The sequence below is a fragment of the Hypanus sabinus genome, chromosome 8 (genome assembly GCF_030144855.1).
Source record: "Hypanus sabinus isolate sHypSab1 chromosome 8, sHypSab1.hap1, whole genome shotgun sequence".
NCBI lineage: Eukaryota > Metazoa > Chordata > Chondrichthyes > Myliobatiformes > Dasyatidae > Hypanus > Hypanus sabinus.
Window position 1 is genome coordinate 43382438 of NC_082713.1, and position 25567 is coordinate 43408004.

At 39.7% G+C, this 25567-nt stretch overlaps 1 protein-coding gene and 1 long non-coding RNA gene across 2 annotated transcripts in view; one reads left to right on the top strand and one right to left on the bottom strand.

Moving 5' to 3' along the window:
* Positions 1–479: 479 nt before the first annotated feature.
* Positions 480–25567, top strand: part of LOC132398088 (START domain-containing protein 10-like) — a 30326-nt gene continuing 5238 nt past the window's right edge. Inside the window, exons 1-5 of the mRNA XM_059977037.1 lie at positions 480–938; positions 11676–11823; positions 12720–12823; positions 21661–21778; positions 23695–23747. Coding sequence (XP_059833020.1) covers positions 774–938; positions 11676–11823; positions 12720–12823; positions 21661–21778; positions 23695–23747 — 588 coding nt within the window. The 5' untranslated portion in view covers positions 480–773. The remainder of the gene's footprint in view (positions 939–11675; positions 11824–12719; positions 12824–21660; positions 21779–23694; positions 23748–25567) is intronic.
* Positions 12830–23535, bottom strand: LOC132398090 (uncharacterized). Its single transcript, XR_009513544.1, has 4 exons — positions 21753–23535; positions 21283–21482; positions 18099–18133; positions 12830–13921 (listed from the first exon to the last, which is right to left on the bottom strand). It is a non-coding gene; the product is annotated as an uncharacterized LOC132398090 (long non-coding RNA).

Genomic DNA, 25567 nt, shown 5'->3' on the forward strand with positions numbered 1-25567 from the left:
CAACTATACTGTATCGATGTCTTCATTCTGAGGCACTTTCAAACGAGAGAGACAATAAATGTTCAAGTCATACAGTGACAGAAAGACCCAAGATATTGACCTTTGATGTCAGTGCATTTGATAGGAACGTAGAATTGTAACATCTTACAGAGATGGTGTGAAAAAACAGAAATACGTCAAGTTTTGCATTGAACTGCTGCTGCTAAATTAACAAATTTCTCGACACATACCACTGATAATAAATCTGATTCTGAGGACAACGTTGTGGGGGCGGGGGGGAGGTCGTCAAATCTATTAACATTCAACCTGATGCATGGAATACCGTCAGTGCGGAGATTTTTCAATGGTCAAATTTCTGAGAAAGAGGCGCTGCAATTGAAATTCTCGTTGCTTCTATTATCAGGGTTTAAATGGTCTTCCTTGAAAAACTTGAGATACTGCTTTTGATTTTTATCAAACAGCGACCATTGTTTCCGCTGTGAATTCTTCAGATCCTCTCACGAGCTCAGGTGTCGTCTTTGATGGACAGCCGAGTGGGCCAATGAAAACACAACGAACGTCACCTGCAGCCGCGGGACGGAGGCGGGATTTTTCGAGTCAGGTGCTTGGGATTGGAGAGAGCGGGAGGCGCAGGTGGCGGAGCGGACAAGTGTCGTGGCGCAAATCCCTCGGCAAAAGATACCGGCTGTCCCAGTTGCGGTGCCGCGAACCAGACGTTGGAATCCGCTTTCGGAGCCGCTTGGCCGTGACTGAGTCCCAGTTCCGCCGCTCCGATGTCTGCCGAGCGCGACGTTGTGCAGGTCCCCGATGACTTGGCGTTCGCCTCGTTCCGGGAGCAGTGTGAATCGGTGCAAGGATGGCAACAGAAGTACAACAAACCCGGCGTTCAAGTGTGGGTACAGGCCGCGTCTGAAGGAAAAGGCGTACACCGAATCAAGGTAAAAAAAATAGAAAGAAGGCCTTATATTTGTATAACACCACGGTATGACCCCCCACACAAAAAAACTTAGCGAGTGAATTACTTTTGAAGCGTATTCGTAGTAACGAACAGAAACGTGACAGCCAATTTCCGTGCAGAAGATTACGTGACAGTTTAACCTGCTTCTTTGCTGTCTGTTGAGAGAGATATTGACTTTACATTGTACTGTTTAACACGGTAATAGGTGGCATTTCGCAAGAGTGTTCTCGAATATATTAATGCTGAGCTACTGTTGAGATACCAGACTGGGTGATAGAATAATTAGTTAGAGAAGTAGGTTTTAGTATGAAGAGGAATAGAAAATTGTGAAGGTTTTCAGGGGGGATCCCAGAGATCGGAGTTTTGGAAAATGAAAGTTTGTTGGTTACTGCTGGTGCGATTAAATCTGCGGAATGATGGGCAGATATCTTGGAAAATTCATGGTATAAAGTTACACAACACAGAGGCCCTTCAGCTCACAAGCCCTGCACAACCATAAATCACCATTCAGCAATAGGTTTCTCCCTATGGTGCCCATAGAATCTGAAGAAAATTATCACTTATCTGCATATTGACGGCAGTTTACAGTGGCCAACCAGCATGTTGGAGCACGATGGGGGTGGGGGAGACGCGTGCCGTCAGAGACTCCATGGAAGGAACTGGATTTCTGTGACGTGGTAGCTCTTCTAGCTTTATCACTGCACCATCCTGCATTGATGAATATGATTTCAAAGATCAAGAAGAGCAATATTATGGAAGAAGACAAAAAAATTTAATTGAGATTTTGCTGGATTTAATACAGTATTGAATCTAATAGTGAGGGAAAGCATGCTGATGAATAGAAGATGGTAACCAACAGAGGTGTGGGTATGAGAATAGAAGTTGGTGATTCCTTCTTGAAAGCTAGATAGATAATCACAATTGGAGCAGTTTCTTCCAAAAGATAGAAGTCATGGGTGTGATGGGATTCTCAACTTGTCTAAATGAGTAGGGCTCCAGCAACCATCAAGTACAACTCCATCTAGGGTAAATCACGATACCCAATACAGCACCCTAGATATTCATTTCTTGCAACATAACCAAGGTTTATGGACAATACAGTACAATACATCTGCGACCACACTTATTCACAATCAGAATGACATCACTCTTGAGACCTGTTTTTTGAAAGGAACTGTTCTAAATGTGATTTTTTTGTCTAGTCAGAGAAGTCATCAGCTTTTATTCTCATACCCACACCTCTTGTTACAATATTCCACCCATCAGCATGCTTTCCCTCACCATTAGAGCCAACAATATTGTGTTAAACAACATCTTAATTTTGTTTTCTTCATTTCATTTCATTTGTTTTCTTCTATAGTCTTGTCATGGTAGGCATGTCAAGTGCTCCAGTTTTCTCCCATCTCCCAAAATTTGGGCTGATTGTTGGGTTAATTGACTATTGTAATTACTTCTAAAATGGATGGGGGCTATCTCGGCAACCATTGGTCACAAAAAAGTGGGAAAGAAAATTAAGTATGAAAGAAATTCAATTTTTTGTTGACAGGGAACACATGAAAACCCCACTGATGAGAATACAATCAGAATTTCTTAAAGGGAGGTCTTGTTTACTTAACTATATTAACATCATTTAGAGTGAGAGCAGACATAGACAAAATAATGTGTATGCACCTTGACTTTTTGGTGATTATGATAGCATACTGGTGACTTCCTTGAAGGGATCTGATCTTTGGAAGACTTGATAGAGCAGAAACGTGAAACACAGCTGAGACTAGGAAGAATTAAAGAAAATCATGAGGACATTTGAGTCATGTGTTAAGTGAAAGGATCTCAAATTGGAGTCTTGTGTCACTGTAATGCTACCTTCTCAGATAAGGAGAAATAGATGAAATTTGCAGAACATTATTGCCACATTTTGTAACATGTTACCTGTGGGGAGATTGCTGTGTTCAAATACAAGCAACTTTTCCTGTATATCAGTATAGCACTTGGTGAATGATACTGAATATGTAGTAGCATGGAGATGTAAATGAGAAAGGACCATGTGCTTGAAAAGAAACACTTACATTTATTATGACAACATGTGAAATGTCAGTGTTTCAAACTGCTTTGTAAAGTGTGACTTAATTAGGAGTGCAGGGAGTGTTATGTAAACTATTAATTCAGCCATTCCACTCCAATTCTCTTTGCAAGTTGCAGTTGAATGTGCTTCTACTATCATTTTGGGCATTACATTCCAGATCATATTTTTGCTATACCAAAGTAAAATTCTCACCTTGCATCATCACCATTTCTTAAACCTGTGCATATGAATCTCCTGTCATTGGGAACAGCACCTCATTCTTCTGGCAAAAGTTTTACCTCTCAGGTTTACTCGTAATTTTAAGTAACCTCATTGTTAAGGTGTCTTCTTTTTTAACAATGTTATTAATGTTTATTGCCACTGTCAGAAGTTTGTTTTTGTGAACTCCTTGGTGTCTTCATTGCTGCACCCCCATCAAAGTTCACCATCTTATTTGTATTACTCATCCTTGTCCTTTTTTTTTAAAGGACATCCATTTGCACGTTATATTTCAGTTTTGTCCCTAATTCTCCTCACTGTTTATTTTTTCCAAATTTTGTGTTGTATGTTAATTTTGAAATGAGGCCTCTAGTATCCTTTTCACTTTCAATTTGCTATAACAGGAGCTTTAATTAAACAGTTAACGTGTTTTATTCAACCCCAGATGACAGTGCATAATGTTGACCTCCATTCTCAATGGCAGTGATGGCCATCCAAAATGTGATCTGCAGAATTGCACCCAAAATTCCAGCTGAGATCTGGCCAGAGATCTTTTTATGAATTTAACACTGCAAAATCCTAGCTTTCACATCCTTAACAGCATTGTGAGAACAAATAAGGATTTGGGAGAGGAGAACTAGAGGTAAAGCTCATTATTTTAAACAGTTGAGAGAATATGCCAATGATTATAAATTGGATTAGGGAGGTAATTTTAGTTTGGGGCCAATGCAACAATGTTTTGTGCTTAATTTGTCAGCCAGGGATGTGGAATGAATCTAAAGATAGATTCTGTGTGCAAGTGCTGCATCAACATTAGATTGTTCTTCAAAGTTTAGCTTTAATCAACACTTCTCCATTTTATGACTTCTGTTCATAGGTAATACATTGCTGAAACTGGTTTGGTGAATGAATTGTATTTTCTGATTAAAAATCTGCTTCTAGTGTTTAAAATCTGCATTGTGCACACAAAAGCCTTTGAAAAATATCTTACTGATCAACCAAAAAACTGAAAAGGTACATATAGAAAGGCATTTGCAGATATAATGGGGTCTTTTAAGGGCGTCTGAGATAGGTACATGAAGCTTATTAAAATAGAGGGCTATGCGGTAGGGAAATGCTAAGTAGTTTCTAGAGTAGGTTACATGGTTGGCACAACACTGGACTGAAGGGCCTGTAATGTGCGTAAATTTCTATGTTCTAAATTCAGGATAGTAGATATGATGAGACAGCAAAGCCACGTGGTTCAAATTGTCAGTAGCAAAATGTTTAATGTCTCAAAAAAATCAAGTCTTTCATTATCATTCATTTTCAAAGTATTTTAGTTTGTGTTTTGAATAATTCTTAAGGCCTGTAAATACATTCAGAGTTTTGATTAGGAAAACTCTTTGAATGGCAGTACTGGAAATGACTGTAAAACTCCCATCTCTTTGCAGTTTGTGTAATTTGCTCTGGCATTATTGTATAGTTGTTATGCCATTACTTTAAGTCATTGGCCTTTTTATTCACATTTTGATGTTACACAGTATGCGAGGTGTGATTGATATGTTTGTGGCCTAAGATAGAAGGAGTCAATTTTAGAAAACCTAGCACATTTATTTTTCAACATAGTCTCCTCCTACATTTACACACTTAGCCCAGCGGTCGTGGAGCATACGGATCTTGGACCTCCAGGAAGTGTCCACAGATGGGTGAGTGATAAGTTTGTGGCCTAAGGTAGAAGGAGATGAGTTATACAGCTCTCATTACATGCACATGCAGTTCAACTCTGAGTGATTATGCAGAAAGTTTGAAGTTAATAACTCATATGGGGTGATTGATAAGTTTGTGGCCTAAGGTAGAAGGAGATGAGTTTCTGGAGGTCCAAGATCCGTATGCTCCGTGACCACTGGACTAAGTGTGTAAATGTAGGAGGGGACTATGTTGAAAAATAAATGTGCTAGGTTTTCTAAAATTGATTCCTTCTACCTTCTACATATCATTCACCCCTCGTATGTCTTACATGGATTATTGTCATAAATGAATTCTTATTCTGCAGTGAAACTGATTATCTAGAATGATAGCAAATACTGTATGTTTGGTGATACAAAGAACTTGGGAATAAGAATTTGCTATTTAGCTATTGAGCCTGATGTACATGTTTCAGTAAGGGTATTTAAATTTCTTATCTTAATTCCATATTTCTATCTTTGATCCATTACCTTAAATACCTTTAACAAACATCACAGAATTAACATTCAAATATTGAGTTTAAAATTACTATCTCACTGTATAAAAAGTTTCTGAACTTCACTGCTAAAAGTCTAGTTTCTAATATTTGAATCAGAATGTCCTATGTTGTGAATTTGTTGTTTTGCTGCAGCAGTGCAGTACAATAAAAAAAGTTACAATAAGAAATATTAAAATAACTAGTGCAAAAAATGAAGTAGTGTTTATGCTTCATGGTCCATTCTGAAGTCTGATGGTGGAGGGCAAGAAGCTGTTCCTAATGGTTCTAATGTATCCTACTGGTGCAAGAGTATCCCTTTAGAAGAAAGGCTTCTACCTTCATATTAATTCTTCTAAATATATTTGGAAAGTTCAATCCAATCTCATTAATAACTTTAATTCCAAAAATGTTTTCTAGTTTCTGTAATTACTTGGGATTTCAGGAAGTAGCATTCTGGTAAATCTATGCTATACTCCTTTATGGGTACTATATCATACCTATGTTGTAGCTTATTTTGAATAATATTGCTAAGGTTAGGCTACTGAATGCTTTGGTCATTACTGAGTTGCCTGGTGACTTTGATGCATTACAAAATGAAAATACAGAACAGAATTAAGACATCTGAAATGGGCAGTTTTAGAAGACTGCTAGTGCACTTAACACTGATCCAATAAACATTAAGTGCAAATCATTTGAGTATCTGAACTCTACAAATAATTGGTAAACATTGCTACTTCCTTTACAAGACAATGATTGAGAAGGACAGATGCACTTGCCACCAAATGATAGATTTGACAAAAAAAAGCACGAAATGCTGGCAGAACTCAGCAGGCCAGACAGCATCTATGGGAGGAGGTAGTAACGACGTTTCAGGCCGAAACCCTTCATCAGGAGTGAAGTAACATGGGATGGTCGGGGGGGATAAGAAGTGGGGGGGAGGGATAAAGCGGGAAGTGATAGGCTGGAGGGAAATGGGCTAGGGGGGAAGGTGGAGAATTATGGGAAATGAAAGAGAAAGAAAGGTAGGGCTGGGGGGAGAGATTATAGTGAGGGGGAAAAAAGAGAGAGAAAGAGAACCAGACTAAAATAATAGATAGGGATGGGAGTAAGGGTGGAGGGCAGGGGTATCAACAGAGGTCTGTGAGTTGGATGTTCATGCCAGCAGGAAGGAGGTTACCTAGGCGGGAGATAAGGTATTGCTCCATCGACCTGCGTGTGGCCTCATCTTGACAGTAGAGGAGGCCATGGACAGACATGTCGGAGTGGAAGTGGTCTGTGGAATTGAAGTGTGTGGCCACAGGGAGATCCCGCCACTGCTGGAGGACTGAGCGCCGGTGTTCGGCGAAACGGTCTCCCAGTCTATGGCGGGTCTCCCCAATGTATAAATGGCCACATCGGGAGATCCAACATCCAACTCACTGACCAAATACCTTATCTCCTTATCTAGTTAAATTCAAACATTTGCCCAGCATGTATCTAAGTGCTCAGCAGTTTCCTTGCAAGTTCATCCTGAAATGCATCACCAAATACTTTCCATAAATCCATATAAATTATATCTATAGACATGCTTAGTACTTTATTGATTATTTTTAAGTTAACTCACCAGGTTTGCATGGCATACAAAACTATTTAAAAAATCTATCTTCACAGGAAAAATAAAAGTATTGAGTCGTTCTCATTGTAAATTCAAATAGTTTCACAACAAATGCCAGGCTACCCCCAACTCACTGGGTATGAATAAATCATGAATTTCATTTCTTTCTCATTTTTACTACTTTTAAGGATAGAGCATTGCAAAATAGAGATCTTAGTAGTTCCTGAGAGCAGCAAAAAGTATGCTACTTATAATTTTATCTACAGTACCTTCACAAGCTATGTAAATAAAAGCTCTAAATTGCATATATACCGATATTGAACAGATTAGCAAAGCTTTAGCAAATGAAATTTGATATATTCCATCTGACCTGTGCCACATGTGAGCTAAACACCCACTCTGTTACCAGAACCATCCCCCCCCCCCCCCAAGTCTGTTGGGGAAAAAAAGTGGTTTTAAAAAAAAGGGATAAAAATGGAAACCGAGGTAACAGCTAGTCACATTCTTGTTCTTCAAACTGGGTGGTGATAATGTAGCTACACTAACATGAGAGTAAGTGCAGCTGTCATGTTTAAGGTGTATGGTAGGTTATAATGGTGAATTGTTCACCATAAATTCAGCTGCAGTCTGAAGCTTGAAGCCAATGGGGGAGGAGTAGTTAATCGGCAGCTGCTGCTGCTTTTTATCTGTTTGCATTTTTGTCCACGTCATCAGCAATTCACCATGTGTCACAGTTTCAAGGCAGGTAGTAATTTTTGAGTTTAGTCATCAATTTTATATAAAATCTTCTCATCATTAGAACATTTGGAATCATTAATTATCTATTCTGAATCATCTAAAGATATCAGTTGGGATTAGATCTGCTGGAGACATGTTGATTAGTAAATATTATATTTTAGAAATCTACAGCTAACTTGAAATATTTGGGAAATTTTGCTAAACTATTTTCTTCTGAAGTGCTTTCTGTTTTTGCCACCCCACACAAGCTCTTCACTACTTGAGACAATTTTTTTTTTAACTATTTGGTTTATTTATGTCTCCTAATACTGATACCTTGCTGATTTGCAGTCCTCTATCACTTCTGTAATTGGGCAATCTTCACATATGAGCCTGTACATTGCATGTCAATAATTTACCTACTGGATGTAAATATATCTGCCTTGGACATCCATGTCCACGTTCCACTGAAAGAATGAACTTCAGTTGCTTTGCTTCCTTCTCTGACATAATGTGCTGAGGTCATTTGTAATGAATAGGAAAGTGAAATATGACAAATTAATTGTTCATATATAGCTATGCTTATATAAAAAAAAGTTTGAGAACTTGATCTTAACTGTTTTCCGTGCCACATGCTCCCTACTGGACAACAAAGGCTCACTCTACTCCAGCTTGACAACCAGCCATTTCTGTGATTATATTTAAAGTATAACTTAATTCAAGTTATTTAAATATACACTCTTAGAGTGCTTAAGTAACATCAGTTTGTTAAAGAATGAAAATTTATCTACGATAATGATTTAACGAATATCGCTAACTTCCTATGGACAAGAATTGAGCCTGGTGCTTTTATATTTTTATGGTTCATACAAGACCATTATTCATCTATTAAATCACATAAATGGTATTGTTTCTTTGCCATTTCAACTTCTTTCAGGAAATGCATTTGAGTAATTATTAAAAACTGTTATTTCTGGTGGATAATCCCTTGAACAAGGACAAGCACAGGTGTCTAAAATGTTACAGGTGGAAGTTTGCCCTTATGGAATTTACAAATCACTGTCCAACAATTCAGGATACATAATAGAATTTACTCTTATGGAATGTATGTGGGTGGAAAGTAAATGAACACAGTGCAAAAGTGACAAAATTTTCCTGTTATTTTTTGTTTAGTTGCTCTTACTGTGTAGCAATAAGATTTGGTTATGATGCCATATCATTTGGGTTGGTAGTCAGAGCAATGTCCATCCTTTGCTGAGCTCTGTCCTATCCAAGGGCACATGAGTGGAAAGTTAATAGGAAAGCAGTCACGCTCTTCATCTGAAACATTATTTTCTCTAATGTGTTGCAACAGCCATGTCTATCTTTTATAACACCTCCTTAAAATAATCCTTTAGCCTTTACTTCACTTCTGCTAATGTCAATAAGATGAAGAAACTGATAGCAGACTTCAGGAGAGGGAAACCAGAGGTCCATGAGCCGGTAATCATCGATTCAGAGGTAGAGAGAGTCAATAACTTTACATTCCTGAGTGTTACTATCTCAGAGGACACATTATATAAATGTAACTGTGAAAAAAGCACAACAGCGCTTCTACTTTCTCAGGAGGCTGTGGAGATTTGGCATGTCATCAAAAATCTTGGCAATCTTCTATAAGTGTGTCGTGGAAAGTGTTGACTGGCTGTCTTACAGCCTGGTATTGGGAACACCAATGCCCTTGAACAGAAAATCCTACAATAGTGGATTTGTCTTGGTACATCACGGGTAAAACCCTCCCAACCGTTGAGCACATCTACATGGAACATTGCCATAGAAAAACAGCATCCATCATCAAAGATCCTCACCACCCAGGCCATGCTCTTTTCTTCCTGCTACCATCAAGTAGAAGTTACAGGTGCCTCAGTACTCGCACCACCAGGTTCAAGAACAGTTGCGATCCCTCAACTGTCCATCTCGTGAACAAAAGGAGATGACTACTCATTTATGGGCTCTTTTATCTTGTTACTTCATGTTCGTTATTTATTGCTATTTATTATCTACATTTCCAAAGTTTATTTACAGTTCCTGATGTTTACAGTGTACAGTTACTGTTCTAAATTTGCAAAGTATGCCTGTGGAAAAAGAATCTCAGCGTTGCATGTTCTGACATGTATTTACTCTGGTACAGTTGACCTTCACTAATCCGATTGCCTGTAATCTGGTTCCTTTGATAATCCAGCACTGATTTCAAATTTTCCGTGCAACTGTAATTTTAAATTTCCCGGGTCACTGTAGCAACCTGCTGCGCATTGTTTTGGTTGTGCTAGATTTGTTCCTGTGTTGGCACGCTCTTGTAAGCACAGACAGGCGATTCCTGCTTGCTTTCCTGCATTTATTAATATCATTTGCGTGAGGTGCAGCTGCCCAGCACCTGCCCGTCTCACCCGCCAGGGGAGCTGGCACACACTGGGTTGGTCCACCTTGCTTGCCTGCTGGCAGTCGAGCGTTGCCCTCCAGCGTCGCCCGGCCAGCACTCCATTCTCTTCTGCTTACAACCTCAGATCAGACATGGCGACCCGCTAAATTTAAACATATTACTACGCGGAGGAAAAGAAACTAATGAGGGATTCCCTCAGTAACTGCGAGTGAAGAGGGAAGAGCCCAGCACCGACTCCCCAGCCGCCTGGCGGTCACGTGTAATGTGGCATATAGAAGACCTCCTTTCTCCGACTTCTACTTCTGCTCACCCAGATGTGCTGCCACCATCATCAACAGTTTTTGAAGAAACTGTTGTGCCAGTTTCAGCACCAGTTCCTGATGCTTCACTCATTTTTCAAGATGAAGATGATGATCCTGACAACCCCACACTTGCAGACATGTAACTTTGCCTGAAGGTATATTAAACATTTCACTTTAGAAGCGGAAGTGCTCAACTGTTCTGTATAAGTTAATTCCTGTACATTTACCTGTGCCCTTTGTTTTATCTGTGCCTGTACAGTATATTACTTTATTAAAATTTCACTTGCTACTCAGTTAATATTTCTGTTTCATTATTATCTAACTTGTACTGATTTACATGATATTTTAAAGGTATGATGATGCAGTTAGCTATTGCTTAATGTGATCCTTCTGTAAATCGGCTTTTTCACTCATCCGGCACTCCTCAGGTCCCAGTGGTGCCGGATTAGTGAAGGTCGACCTGTAATGAACTTTACTTTGAACTAAGGTACTTTGCTTTAACCCCTTATCTTCCAGTCTCATTCAACAACACAATTCTCCCATGAATCCTTTCCCTTTCCCTGGTGTCTCCACTTTCTAATCCACGTGCCTTGCATGTCAATGACTAGCAAAAGCTGATGAACTGTAGTAGTTTAGTACTCTGAAACGTCTGATCACCTACCCTGACTGGATAGGGCTTACCAAATGAGAGACTGCCAACCCAATCAACTTGGTGATGTCATATCCAAATCTTATTCACTCACAGTACTAAGTGACTGAAGTACTAATTGACAAAGGTCGTTGCTTCTTTCACATGAGCTTCGTCTATTCCCCTACTCAAATGTTGGTCTCTGCTGTTAAATAATTGTCAGTATTTCATTGGTCATAATGTCATTGCTGATAAAATGGCTTAATGTCAGAGAAAAACATTCCTCCTACATCATGGGAATCACTAGGAAAAGGGGGCTGATGTTACAGAAAATAATGATGAGGAAGGTAACCCTCTATAATGTGAGGGTCACTAACAACTGGAATTAGAGTGCTGACACCTGGAGAAATCACAAGCAATAATTCTGGCTGATGTTCTGTGTGCGAGGCTCCTATTACAACATGTTGAATATTGCTGTGTTATCTTGTATCAATCTCAATCCTAAACATGCACATACTTTAGTTTTTTTTTGACTACCTTGAGGATTTAACACATTCTTCTTTTCCCTTTCAGTGTAGAATGGAACTTAAAGATGTATCTGCAGAGACGGTGTATGATGTACTACATGATAATGAGTACCGTTATAAGTGGGATAAGCAGGTCATTAAGACTTTTGACATTGCACGACTCACAGTGAATGCAGATATTGGGTATTATTCATGTGAGTGAATTTAAGATTTCTACATTTCAGATTTCAGTGAGTACAACAGTGACATGAAATTGCACAGGAGGAGGACATATTCATTTGTCTACGCAAACTAACTATAGCTAATTATTAGTGATCTGCAAATGAATTGTAAAATTCATGCAGATGATTTTACAGGCTGCAGTGAAAACCAGGCATTTAAATGTCCTGACATCTTAGTTTGTAGTTTATGTAATAGATCCTGTCTTTTCCTAAAATCCAGTAGGTCAAACTTAATTGGTACAATTAACAGAAGAGATCTGAGGGTTAATTCCAGCTGGGATACTAGTTTATTTTGGTGTCCGTGCATTCAAGGGAAATACTGGCGGTTTTCCACATGTTAGATGAACACAGGATTGTTGGGGAGCATCCTAATATTCACTGAATTTGCCAGTAAGGAACAGCAACCTGAGCAAGGTACTGAGCTGCTCCTGTGAAATTATAATCCATGTATATGGCAACTCGTGTTTTGAAAAGTAAAATTCAATTTCTTCACACAATAAATTGCTTTCTATTAGTTATATAGTAAAGCCCTTCAAATAGTAATGGCATGTCTAAGTGATTACTCTGTTTCTTCTGGTGTTTAGTTGGGGAGAAAAATATTGAGCAGTGCCACAAATTGTTGACATTTGAGCAAGGGGACAAAAGTCTATTTGCTATTGAAATCATGGCTCAGTTCTAAACATTTCATTGACCTAAATTATAAGGTTCATGATATCATGAAAACTGCTAACAACTAGCCATGCACTTAAATGAAGCTTTGGAAGTAGGAGTGTAGTTTGCCTACTATACTATTAACTATGTATGTTGTGTAATTTTAAATTAATACTTTAAAAATGCACCAGTGTTTTGTGTCTATTTTTTTTCCTCAGGGAAATGCCCAAGCCCCCTGAAAGATAGAGATGTGATTACTTTAAGGTCATGGCTTGTCACAGACAAAGATTATATGATCATCAATTACTCTGTGAAACATCCTGTAAGTATGAACTCCTGTACCTTATCTCCAATACATAACAGAACAAAACTCTTCAGAGTTAGAGAGATGTTAATGTGATTTACTTAAACAATACTATTTCCAATGCTCAAGCACTGATTAGATTAACTCAAGTTCCTCAAAAGCTTCTAAAGTAGTTTGTATGCCCTGGTTTAGATTTGCTCTGGCAAAAACAATCCTGCAGCATGAATTTTATCTGTTTGGATCTGATACTTGGTGCTTGTATTCTGTGGTTATGCTACATAGTCTGTGTGTATATAATACACCCAGAGTATATGTATTCAGACTAGTTAACAATGCTTCTATTCATGGGTTGTGAGGTCTAATTTAAATGTAAATTCATGGGCTTTGGATATTGTACATGACTGAAAATCCTACCTGTAATCCTGGTTACTAATATAATAGAAACACAAATGATACAATTGCTTTTTAAAGTTCTGATATCGAAATACTTTTTTTTAAAAAAAGCACATCGTATCATCAAAGTCTTTCAGAAAGCACACTTGGATTGTGTATAGCAATTCACTGTTGACTTGAAAGTTGCTCTCAAGCACTGGAACTTAGATTTTGAGTTTCTTATCTATTATCATACATTAAGCCCTTTTAATTGTACAGTGCTTCTGATATGCGCTGAACAAAATTGAACTATTTATAATATCTTGTTTTTAAGTTAACAGTGGAAACCATTAGTTAAGGTGACATTTAGCCAATTGAATTTGACACAAGTGCATTCCTTCCTTTACAGTAGCAGGGGAACAAGATTCTTTATTCCACTAGACATAGTGAACTTCTACCAGCAATCAATTGTAGAGATGTTTTAAAAGCCAATAATTAAGTACCATTCATGAAATTGGGAAATTAATAGAGTAATTGAAGGTATGATCAAAGATGTTTTGAGAAGAATTGTTTGATAGAATTAAAAATTTCATCATCTAACCAACTGCTATGAAAATAAAGAGAGTGATTTCATATCTAAAACATTTCTGTTGATGAAGATGTAATGATTAGAGTCATGGCTTGGAACTTCCGCTTGTTTCCAGGCTATTTCCTTTAAATGAATTTTCCTGCTTTCAGTGAAACCTGGGGAAGAGATAGCATAATTTTAAATTGAAATTGAAATATAATGCAATACATCAGCTGCATTAGTTTTAAGAACACTATAGAAGCCATTCTCCAGTCATGAAAAAGACCCACAGTAAAATTAATCACTATTTGAGTGTTCCAGTGATAGGACTTGCTTTTAAGCTTTCTGAAAAATAACAAAACGTAAAGTTAGTTCTTTTGGCTGCAAACAACACCAATGGTTGGGTTTCATTTTTCTTTTTTGGATTCACAAATAATTAGTTGCTTTTTCCCACTCTAATGTGAAAAGAGATTAATTTAAGTCTTTTTAGACAATTTGAGTTACTTGCAGATAGCTTTACTTGTTTTTGACTTTATTGGTACACTTTGATATCACTCATTAAAACAAAGCAATTTTAAAAAATAACAAAAATCTAAAATGGTGCTCAATTGCTCTGCTTCGATACAAGTTTTTGGATCTGCTCTGCAAATTAGATTAAATCTACAATCAGTTGAGATAAGCTGTTCTAAAAGGGCACAATTAGCATCAGAATGACTACATTATCATTGAAATCTCTACTGTTGGCCTTATTGAATTTTCAAGGTGTGTACAATGATGAGTGTAATCAGGGAACTGATCTGACGCCCAGTAATCATGAAATATGTTAAGCACATATGTATTTCTTATGCACTGTGTGCACCTCGAATCAGTGAAATTTAAATGTACAATATTTAGACAATGATATTTGGCAAGCATTATTCACGAGTGCCAGTAAGTAACCAGCCCCAGTGTGAGACTAATAATTTGCATCAATGCAATTGCTTTTGTTGAATCTCTCAGCAACAATAAGCTGCAAGTTAACTAGACCAGTAATGTAAATACTGCAGCTGTAAGAGCTCAACAGAGTAGGTTTTGCTCTGGCAGAAGACCCATTTCCCAATTCCCCTGAAGCCTTGCCGTCAGATACAAGACACAAGAAGAATATTTTGTAATCTCTAGTTCCAACTATACTCAAAACCTGACATGATCCATAAAACATCAGCCCTGTTGATTTGGCACCCCATCAGTCACCTGAAACATCCACTCCTTCAATCATCCGTACATTATAGCAGGATGATTGATAAAAATATATTGCAGTTACTGCCAGCACTATTTCAAAAACCAAAAGATATGGAGCAAATTAGGCCATATGGCCCATTGAGTTTGCTCCACCACTTCATCATGGCTGATCCATTTCCTGACCCTGGAATCATTTTCGAGATCCTCTGAACTTTCTCCAATGTCAGCAAATCCTTTCTTAGATAAGGGGCCCAAAAACTCACAGTCCTCCAAGTGAGGCCACACCAGTGCCTTATAGAGCCTCAACATTACATCCTTGTTTTTATATTCTAATCATCTCAAAATGAATGCTAACATTGCATTTGCCTTCCTCATCACTCGCTCAACCTGCAAATTAACCTTTAGTAAATCCTACATGAGGGCTCCCAAATCCCATTGCACCTCAGATATTTGAATTTCCTCCCCATTTAGAAAATAGTCTACACTTCATTTCTTCTACCAAAGTGTATGATCATATAATTCAAGAACTGTTCCATTTGCCACTTTTTTGCCCATTCTCCTAATCTGTCTAAGTCCTTCCGTAGCTTCTGTACTTCCTCAAAATTATCTATCCCTCCACCTATCTTCATGTCGTCTGGAAACTTGGCCACAGGGCCATCAATTCTGTCATCTAAATGTAACGTAAAAGAAGAAGCGGTCCTAATACAGACCCCTATGGAACGCTACTTGTTACCAGCAGTCAATATGAAAAAGTTCCCTTTATTCACACACTTTGCCTCCTCCCAGTCAGCCAATGTTCTATCCATGCTAGTATCCTTCCTTTAATACCGTGGGCTCTTAACTTGTTAAGGAGCCTCATGTATGGCATCTTGTCAAAGCCCTTCTGAAAATCCAAGTACACAACATACACCGATTCTCCTTTGTCTATCTTGCTTGTTATTTCTTCAAAAGAATTCCAGTATATTTGTCGAGCAAGATTTTCCAAAAAAGAAACCATGCTGACTACGGTCTATTTAATCATGTCCCTCCAAGTACTCTAAAACCACATCCTTGACATCTTCCCAACCACTGAGGTCAGACTAAATGACCTATAATCTCCTTCCTCCTGCCTCTCCCTTCCTGAAGAGTAAAGTGATATTTGCAAGTTTGCTATCCTCTGGAACCATTCCAGAACTTTGTTTTTTGAAAGATCATTACTAATGCCTCCATAATCTCTTCGGCCACCTCATTCAGAAAACTGGGATGTAGATCATCTGTTCCAGGATTTATCTACCATGAGTCCTTCCCCCCTCCCCCCCGCACCTGACACTCTTGAACTTGTGGCATATTGTTAGTGTCTTCTACAGTGAAGACTGATGCAAAATACTTATTCAGTTCATCTGCCATTTCTTTGTCCCGCATTACTACCTCTCCAGCATTATTTTCCAACAATCTGTTATCTGCTCTCTCCTCTCTTTTTCTCTTTATATATCTAAAGAAATCTTCATTATCCCCTTTAATATTAGCGGCTAACTTACCTTTGTATTCCATCTTTATCTTAATGATTTTTTGTTGCCTTCTGTTGCTTTTTTTAAAACTTCCCAATCCTCTAACTTCCCACTAATTTTTGTTCTATTATATACACTCTCTTTGGATTTGATTCCCCTTGTCGATCATGGTTGTGTCATCCTGCCTTTAGAATACCACTGCTTTGGTATGTATCTGTCCTGCACCTTCCAAATAGCTCCCAGAAACTAATTCCTTTTACTCCACTGTAATACTGATACATCGGACTTTAGCTTCTCCCTCTCAAATTGCAAGGTGGATTCTATCATATTATGAGCACTGTTCCCTATGTGCTCCTTACCTTAAGCTTTCTAATCAATTTCAATTCATTGCACAACACTAAACCCAGAATTGCCTTCCTCCTAGTAGGCTCAACCACGACAGTTCTAAAAAGCCATCTTATAGGCATACTACAAATTACACCCCCCCCCCCCCCAGGGATCCAGCACCAATCTGATTTGTTGTATCTACCTGTATATTGAAATCACCCATGACTATCAGAACATTGCCCTTATTACATGCCTTTACTATCTTCCATTCTAATTTGTACCCACATCATTGCTGTCATTCAGAGGCCTGTATATAACTCCCATTAGAGTCTTTTTACCCTTGAAGTTTTCCTTAGTTCCACTCACACTGTTTCTACACTTTCTGATCCTATGTCACCTCTCTCTAAAGATCCGATGTCATTTTTAAACCAACAGAGCCACCCAACCCCTCTGCCTACCTGCCTGTCCTTTGAACACAATGTGTATCCTTGGATGTTGAGCACCCAGCTATAATCTTTCAGCCACAGTTCAGTGATGCCCACGTCATACATGCAAATCTCTAACTATACTACAGTTTCATCCACCTTATTCTGTATACAGCATACATTCAAATATGACATCTTCAGTCATATATTGATTACCCTTTTCAATTTTATACCCCTTTTACATTGCAACTCATCCTGTTGACTTCAATTTTCCCCTATCAACAGCCCGTCTTTGCTAGGAGTCTCACTATACACTGCCCCCATTTGAAAACTAGCTGCTCCATCTTCAGCCATATCACTCTGCCAAATTACTTTAAACCCTCCCCAACAGCTCTGGCAAACCTGCCCACGAGGTTATTGGTCTCCCTCAGGTTTGGGTGTACCCTGGTGCTTTTGTACAGGTCATACCTTGTCCAGAAGAGATCCCAATGATCCAGAAGTCTAAACCCCTGCCCCCTGCACTAGTTCCTCAGCCACACATTTATCTGCCAAATACTCCTTACCTTCACTGTGGCACAGTCAGCAATTCAGAGATTACTACCCTGGTGGTCTTGCTTTTCAGCTTTATAACTAGTTCTCTAAAATCTCTCTTCAGGACCTCCTCCCCTTTCCTACCAATGTCATTGGTGCCAATATGCACCAAGACTTCTGGCTGCTCTCCCTCCCCCTTTAGAATGCCATGAACTGGATCCTCCCAAAAACGCCTCCACCAGGATGATTCCACCAAGAAGCACAAGGCCAACAAGTTTGAGAGCTGGAAGTTCCTCCCCTGGCTTGAAAACATATCAGCAATCTTTCTTTGTTGCTGGTCACAAATACTGGAATGATTTACTTACAAAATGCTGGAGGAACTCAGCAGGTCAGGCAGGATCTGTGGATGAAAGAATGAACAATTGATATTTCGATCTGAGACCCTTCACCAGGAGTGGAAAGGAAGCAAGCAGAGACCAGAATTAAAAGGCCGGGGGAGGAGCAGAAGCTGTCAGATCAGATGAATCCAGGCGAAGGGTAAAATATGTAGGTGGGGAAAAGGGATGATGTGAGAAGCTGGGAGGTGATGTGGAAGAGGCAATGAAAGGGATGAAAAAGGAGTCTAATAGAAGGGGACAGTAGAACATTGAATGATGGGAAGGAGGTGGAGAACCAGAGGAAGATGATGGGCAAACCATTAGGCCAAGGGAGGGAGGAGTAAGAGGACCTCAAGAATGAAGGGGAAAAGGGGGAGAAGGAAAGGAAAATGGGAGTGGTCAGAAATTAGAGAAATTGATTTTGATGGAATATGAGGTGTTGTTTCTCCAACTTGCATCTGGCCTCATCATGGCAGTAGAGGAAGCTGTGTACAGAGATGTTAGTGTTGGGAATGAGCAGTAGAATTGAAATGGGTAACAAAGAGGAGATCCTGGCTGTTGCAGTGGATAGAGTGAAGATGCTCAATGAAACAGTTCCCCAAACTGGATAAGGTCTGCAATGTAGAGGAGGCTGCACTTGGAGCATCAGATGCAATAATTGATAGCAACAGAGTCAAAGATGAACCATCACTTAGCAAGGTTTCAGGGATAAGTGACTGGAGGGAGATCAGTAGGGAGGTATGAGCTAACAGGAGTTGCAAAGTGATCTCTGAAAGCAGGGACGGGGCATTTTTGTGGTGGATAGTGGAATGTGGTGGCAGAATTACTTTGGTGAGGGTAGAAGTTGCAGAGGATTATGTGTTGGATCCAGATGTTCATGGAGTGGTAGGTATGGACAGCTCTCAGATGCTTCCTCTTACCTCAGAATCAGAACCACACTGAGAAGCACCTGGCTATTGTCCCCTGCTTCATCACCAACCCCTGGAGATCTTCCATCTACTGCCTCCATCTTCATATTTCCCCCTACACCATACTGCTCATTTCTACCTACCCAAGATCAACTGTTCCTATAGGCCTATTGTTACAGCTTGCTCTTGCCCTACTGAACTCATATTTGCATGTCTCAGCTCCATTTTGTCACCAATGGATCAGACACTTCCCAACTACATCTGTGACATGTAACGTGCTCTCCCTAACTTCAAACATTTTCAGTTCCCTGACCCTGACAACATTTTCACCATGGATCTACAATCCCTCATTGAGAAGGCCTCAACTGTCTGCACCTCTTTCTTGGTAAGAGACCCAACCAGTTCCCCTCCATTGCTACCCTCCTCCATCTGGTAGAACTGCTACTAACCCATTGCAACTTCATGGGTTCCAAACCACGTTTGCAAGCCTGCAGAGATAATGTTCCTTGATCTCTTTCTCTGTTACATTGACTGCATCCTGCTTGTCAATTTTATCAGCTTTACATCCAATCTTCCACCTTGCCCTCAAATTAACTTGGTCCACCTGACATCGATCTTTCCTTTCTTGTTCTCTTTGTCTCCATCTCTGAAGACAGATTATCAACCAACATCTTTTGCAAACCCACTGACCCCCAGTTACCTTCGGTACACCTCTGCCCATCCTGTCACCTCCAAGGATGCCATTCCTTTCAGACAGACAGACATACTTTATTGATCCCGAATAGAAATATAGCAATATAAAACTATAAATAATTAAATAATAATATGTTAATTATGCCAAGTGGAAATAAGTCCAGGACCAGCCTATTGGCTCAGGGTGTCTGACACTCCGAGGGAGGATTTGTAAAGTTTGACAGCCACAGGCAGGTATGACTTCCTACGACGTTCAGTGTTGCATCTCGGTGGAATGAGTCTCTGTCTGAATGTACTGCTGTGTCTAACCAGTACTTTATGGAGTGGATGGGAGACATTGTCCAAGATGGCATGCAACTTGGACAGCATCCTCTTTTCAGACACCACCGTCAGAGAGTCTCAGTTCCTCCACCTCCTGTCTCAAGATGAGGTTTTCCGTTCCAAGACATCTGATGTCTTTTTCAGAGAAGTGTTTCTGCCCCACCACTACTAATGCTATCCTCATCTGTATGTTCCTCACCCTGTTCTGCAACCCTCTCCCCAATGTAACAGGAATGCGGTTCCCCTTGTCCTTGCCTACCAACAATCCAATACATCATTCTCCACAACCTTTGCCATCCCCATTGGGATCCCACCACAAGGTACATCTTACCCTCCCTCACATTTCTGCCCTCTGCAGAAATCACTCTGTCTGAAACTCCCTTACAGGCTTATCTGTACCAATCTCCCTACTAGCACTTATCCCTGCAGCTGTGCTGGGTTACACCTGCTCTTAAACCTCCTCTCTCTTTCAGGCCTAAAATAGTCCTTCCAAATGAGGCTGTGCTTCACCCGAGAGTCTGTCGGTGTCATATATTACACTACCTCACTACTTTTTAATTTGCTTTTTTGCATGACTTATTTTAACTATTTAATAGACATATGCTTTAACTGTTTTTCTTTATTTATTTATCATGTATTTCACTGCACTGCTGCTGTAAAGTTAATAAATTTCATGACTTATGCTGGTGGTATTACATCTAATTCTGATTTATTGCATTCTGTGCTCCCAGGGCAGCCTCTATATAGGTAAGATCCAATAAAAATTGGGGTGGGGGGGCGGGGGTCTTTTCGGCGAGTGCCTTCACTCTGTACACTGCAAGAACCAGGATTTCCCCATGGCCACCTATATCAATTCTACTTTCCATTCTCACACTGACATGTCTGTCCACAGACCTCTATACTGTCATAATAAGACCAGGCACAGGTTGGAAGAGTAATATCTAGTATTCTGTCATGAGTCTCCAACCTGAAGGCATCAACATCAATTTTTCTAACAGCTGGTTACCACTCATTTTTCCATTTGTTTTCCTTCATACCTGTGGCCCTGTCACCCTCTTTCTTCCCCTTCCCCACTCTGAGCCTGCCCATTACCTCCCACTGATTCCCCACATTTTTATTCCATGGTCTACTGTCCTCTCCTATCACATTCTTTCTTCAACCTTTTGTCTTTGTCAACTGTCATATAGCTTTCAATGACATTGCCTTTATTCCCTCCTCCCACACCCACCCACCGACCTTCGCTCTCTTACCTGGATTTGCCTAATACCTTCCAAGTTGAGCTGCTTTCTCTACTTTTTTTTATTTCTGGCTTCTGTGCTCTTCCTTTCCAATCATGATGAAGGGCCTCTGCCCAAAACATAAGACTATTTTTACCCCTCCATCGATGCTGCCGGACCTGCTGATTTCCTCCGGGGTGTGTGTGTGTGTGTGTGTTGCATACAACGCTGATCTGTAGAGTATACATCCCAAATATGGAAAAAAATAACAATTAAAGATTTTTCACATTCCCAACGGAGGTAAATATTAAGATCTAGCAAAATTTTTACTACCTATAGTTAATCAATTATCTGCTGCTCACACTGACCAGAGATCAACTACTGATTAATATTGTTTCATTTTTGTTACAGGATTATCCTCCTCATAAAGATCTAGTCAGAGCTGTCTCCATTCTAACAGGTTATCTGGTCCAGTCTACGGGTTCCAGAAGTTGTAATCTTACCTATATGGCTGAAGCAGATCCCAGAGGTAATAGAGCATTGTAAAGATGTCAGGCTATACACCTTGTTTCTTTCACTGCCTGGAGTTGTGTTTTTTTACATACATCCCCACTTTGGTGTTAGCTTATGTGAGTTTCATCAGGCCATTCAGCTCAAGATTTTGTAGAGAACAACCAAGAAGCTAATAACACTTGTTGGTCTTATGGAATGATTTGGATGACGCAACAGGTCTGATGAAAGCATTAACTACGATTTCTCCATAGATTTTGCTGACCTCATGGATATTTAGGTCTTAGACTTGTTACAGGAAGGTCATCAAACAAAATATGATTTTAATCCACACAATGTTAGGGCAGATGGCTGAGTATGGTGCATCTGTGTTCTCTTACAGAAGTTGATTGCTTTGATGGAACTGGATGAAAACTGCTTGTTTCAGGTGCTGGTATCCGATGCATGCAGAGTCATTGCAGCTGCTGAGTATGATCTGACCTTTGATGTTGGGGATATTAGCTTGTTAGAGGTTTCAACCAGACTGCCAATGGAGTTGGAGGATTTTTCAGAGACAGTATTGGTTCTTCTGTAGTTGAAAGTGCCTGTAGTATGTTGTCTATACATCCAATCTGTAATGAAATTTATTTGGAGCCAACTAGTCTTCAGACATTCTTCCTTGTGGCTGAAGGATCTGTGGGTACAGATGAGGCAATGAATTTGATTCTCAATGTCTGCTGTTGCTGAAAATTAGCTTCTGACATAAAGAAAGTTATCTTTGTTATCAGTGGTTTGGTGTGGTGCAGTGGGGTCAAGTTGATTTTGGATCTTTGCCTTCTAAAGCAAAAATTGAAAACACTGAAGGAAAAACTCGTCGGTTATTGAATGTCTGCTGGACATTTAGTAGAAAGCCCACCCTTGTGTTTTGTTTAAAGAATCAACCATGGTTTGGCTCTCTCTCTACCTCTTCCATTTGTGCAAGCATTTTGGTTCTAGAATGGATACAAGAAAGGTTGAACAGTTTCTTGGTTGTCCTGTATATTATCTCTACTGCAAAAGTGAGTATCAGAGGCAAGAGGAGGTATTGCAGCAAGAAAAGTTGAAAAGAAAATAAGTGCTTCGACAAAGCCTTGTTTAACCTGTGTCCAGTGAGAAGGTGGCCTTGGATGTGTGATGATCAAGCTTTTATGTCATTGTAGAGTAGATTGAGAAGTCACATTTGAGAAGGATCTCCAATATGAGTATTTTAGAAGGGATTGGGATCATCTTATAATACAACAATAATAGCTGGTTAAGATGGTTGCAATATATTTTTTAAAATTGTTACTTTGTCTCCACCTTCATCTTTAATAAAATTTGTGTTGTTGCTATGTTTGAGGACTGTTCAGATATGCCTGTCCTTTCCAGAATTTCTGGAGTAGAGACATTCCAATTAAACACAGATCCACAATGCATGTCATTCTGCTGTGCTGAAAGCTAAACTCTACTATTACTTTGCAAATAGTCTCAACTTTACTCCACACAATGCCATTACCTGTGGCATCTACTCAATCAATACAGTACAACTAAGTTTGTGAATTTGCTGTATGAATTTCTAAAGGCTTGGTAGGTCATAAACAGCACCAATTTCTGGCAGTGAAAATATAATGTTTTATATCATTGTATCCCTATTTAGCCAGAAAAAAATGTTTTTTTTTAACTTTTAAATTCTGGGAATGTTTACTGGTAATCCAAGTCCGTATTCAGTCTTTCATACCATTTTATTATGAAAACTGTTAGCCTTTCTCATAATCCTTAAGTTTGTTTAAACCTGGTTATATTAAAAATATTATTGATCACATTTTGAGATTTGTTAAAGGATTTAAAACTTGCAGTGGAGTTTAAAAGAAATCGACTACTTTAGGTTAGTTGGACTAACTCATGAACTAATAACCAAATTTTAATTATTTTTATCAGGGTCTCTACCAAAGTGGGTCATCAACAAAGCTTCACAGTATCTGGCTCCCAAAGTAAGTTTTAATTACTTGGCATTACCTTATGCAATGAATCATTTTTTAAAGTAAGTGTTCGATTTATACGATCAAAGATTATATGAAAGACCCTTTTATATAAAAGGATGTGATGGAGCTTATGGAAAGCATCAAGTTGAATAAGTCAACACAAAGTACACTGTTGATGCTGTAGTCCTGACGAAGGATCTCGACCCAAAGCATTGACTGCTTCTTTCAACGGATGCTGCCCCACCTGCTGAGTTCATCCAGCTTTTTTGTACATGTTTAAATTGAGGAAGTCGCCTGGACCAAATGAGGTGTACCCCAGGCTACTGTGGGAGGCAAGGAAGGAGATTGCTGAGCCTCTGGCGATGATCTTTGCATCATCAATAAGGACGGGAAGGGTTCCAGAGGATTGGAGGGTTGCGGATATTGTTCCTTTATTCAAGAAAGGGAGTAGAGATAGCCCAGGAAATGATAGACCAGTGAGTCTTAACTCAGTGGTTGCTAAGTTGATGGAGAAGATCCTGAGAGGCAGGATTTATGAACATTTGGAGAGGCATAATATGATTAGGAATAGTCAGCATGGCTTTGTCAAGGACAGGTCATGCCTTACGAGCCTGATTGAATTTTTTGAGGATGTGACTAAACATATTGATGAAGGAAGAGCAGTAGATGTAGTGTACGTGAATTTCAGCAAGGCATTTCATAAGGTACCTTATGCAAGGCTTACTGAGAAAGTAAGAAGGCATGGGATCCAAGGAGACATCGCTTTACGGATCCAGAACTGGCTTGCACACAGAAGGCAAAGAGTGGCTATAGACAGGTCATATTCTGCATGGAGGTTAGTGAGCAGTGCCTCAGGGATCTGTTCTGGGACCCTTACTCTTTGTGATTTTTATAAATGACCTGGATGAGGAAGCAGAGGGATGGGTTAGTAAGTTTGCTGATGACACAAAGGTTGGAGGTGTTGTGGATAGTGTGGAGGGCAGTCAGTGGTTACAGCGGGACATTGATAGGATGCAAAACTGGGCTGAGAAGTGGCAGATGGAGTTCAACCCAGATAAGCGTGAAGTGGTTCTGTTTGGTAGGTCTAATATGATGACAGAATATAGCATTAATGGTAAGACTCTTGGCAGTGTGGAGGATCAGAGGGATCTTGGGGTCCGTGTCCATAGGACACTCAAAGCAGCTGCGCAGGTTGACCCTATGGTTAAGAAGGCGTATGGTGTATTAGCCTTCATCAATCGTGGAATTGAATTTAGAAGCCGAGAGGTAATGTTGCAGCTAAATAGAACCCTGGTCAGACCCCACTTGGAGTACTGTGCTCAGTTCTGTTCACCTCACTACAGGAAGGATGTAGAAGCCATAGTAAGGGTGCAGAGGAGATGTACAAGGATGTTGCCTGGATTGGGGAGCATGCCTTATGAGAATAGGTTGAGTGAAGTCGGCCTTTTCTCCTTGGAGCAACGGAGGATGAGAGGTGACCTGATAGAGGTGTATAAGATGATGAGAGGCATTGATCTTGTGGATAGTCAGAGGCTTTTTCCCAGGGCTGAAATGGTTGCCACAAGAGGACACAGGTTTAAGGTGCTGGGGAGTAGGTACAGAGGAGATGTCAGGGGTAAGTTTTTTACTCAGAGAGTGGTGAGTGCGTGGAATGGGCTGCCGGCAATGGTGGTGGAGGCGGATACGATAGGGTCTTTTACAGACTTTTGGATAGGTACATGGAGCTTAGAAAATTATAGGGCTTTTATTAAACCTAGTAATTTCTAAGGTAGGGACATGTTCGGCACAACTTTGTAGGCTGAAGGGCCTGTATTGTGCTGTAGGTTTTC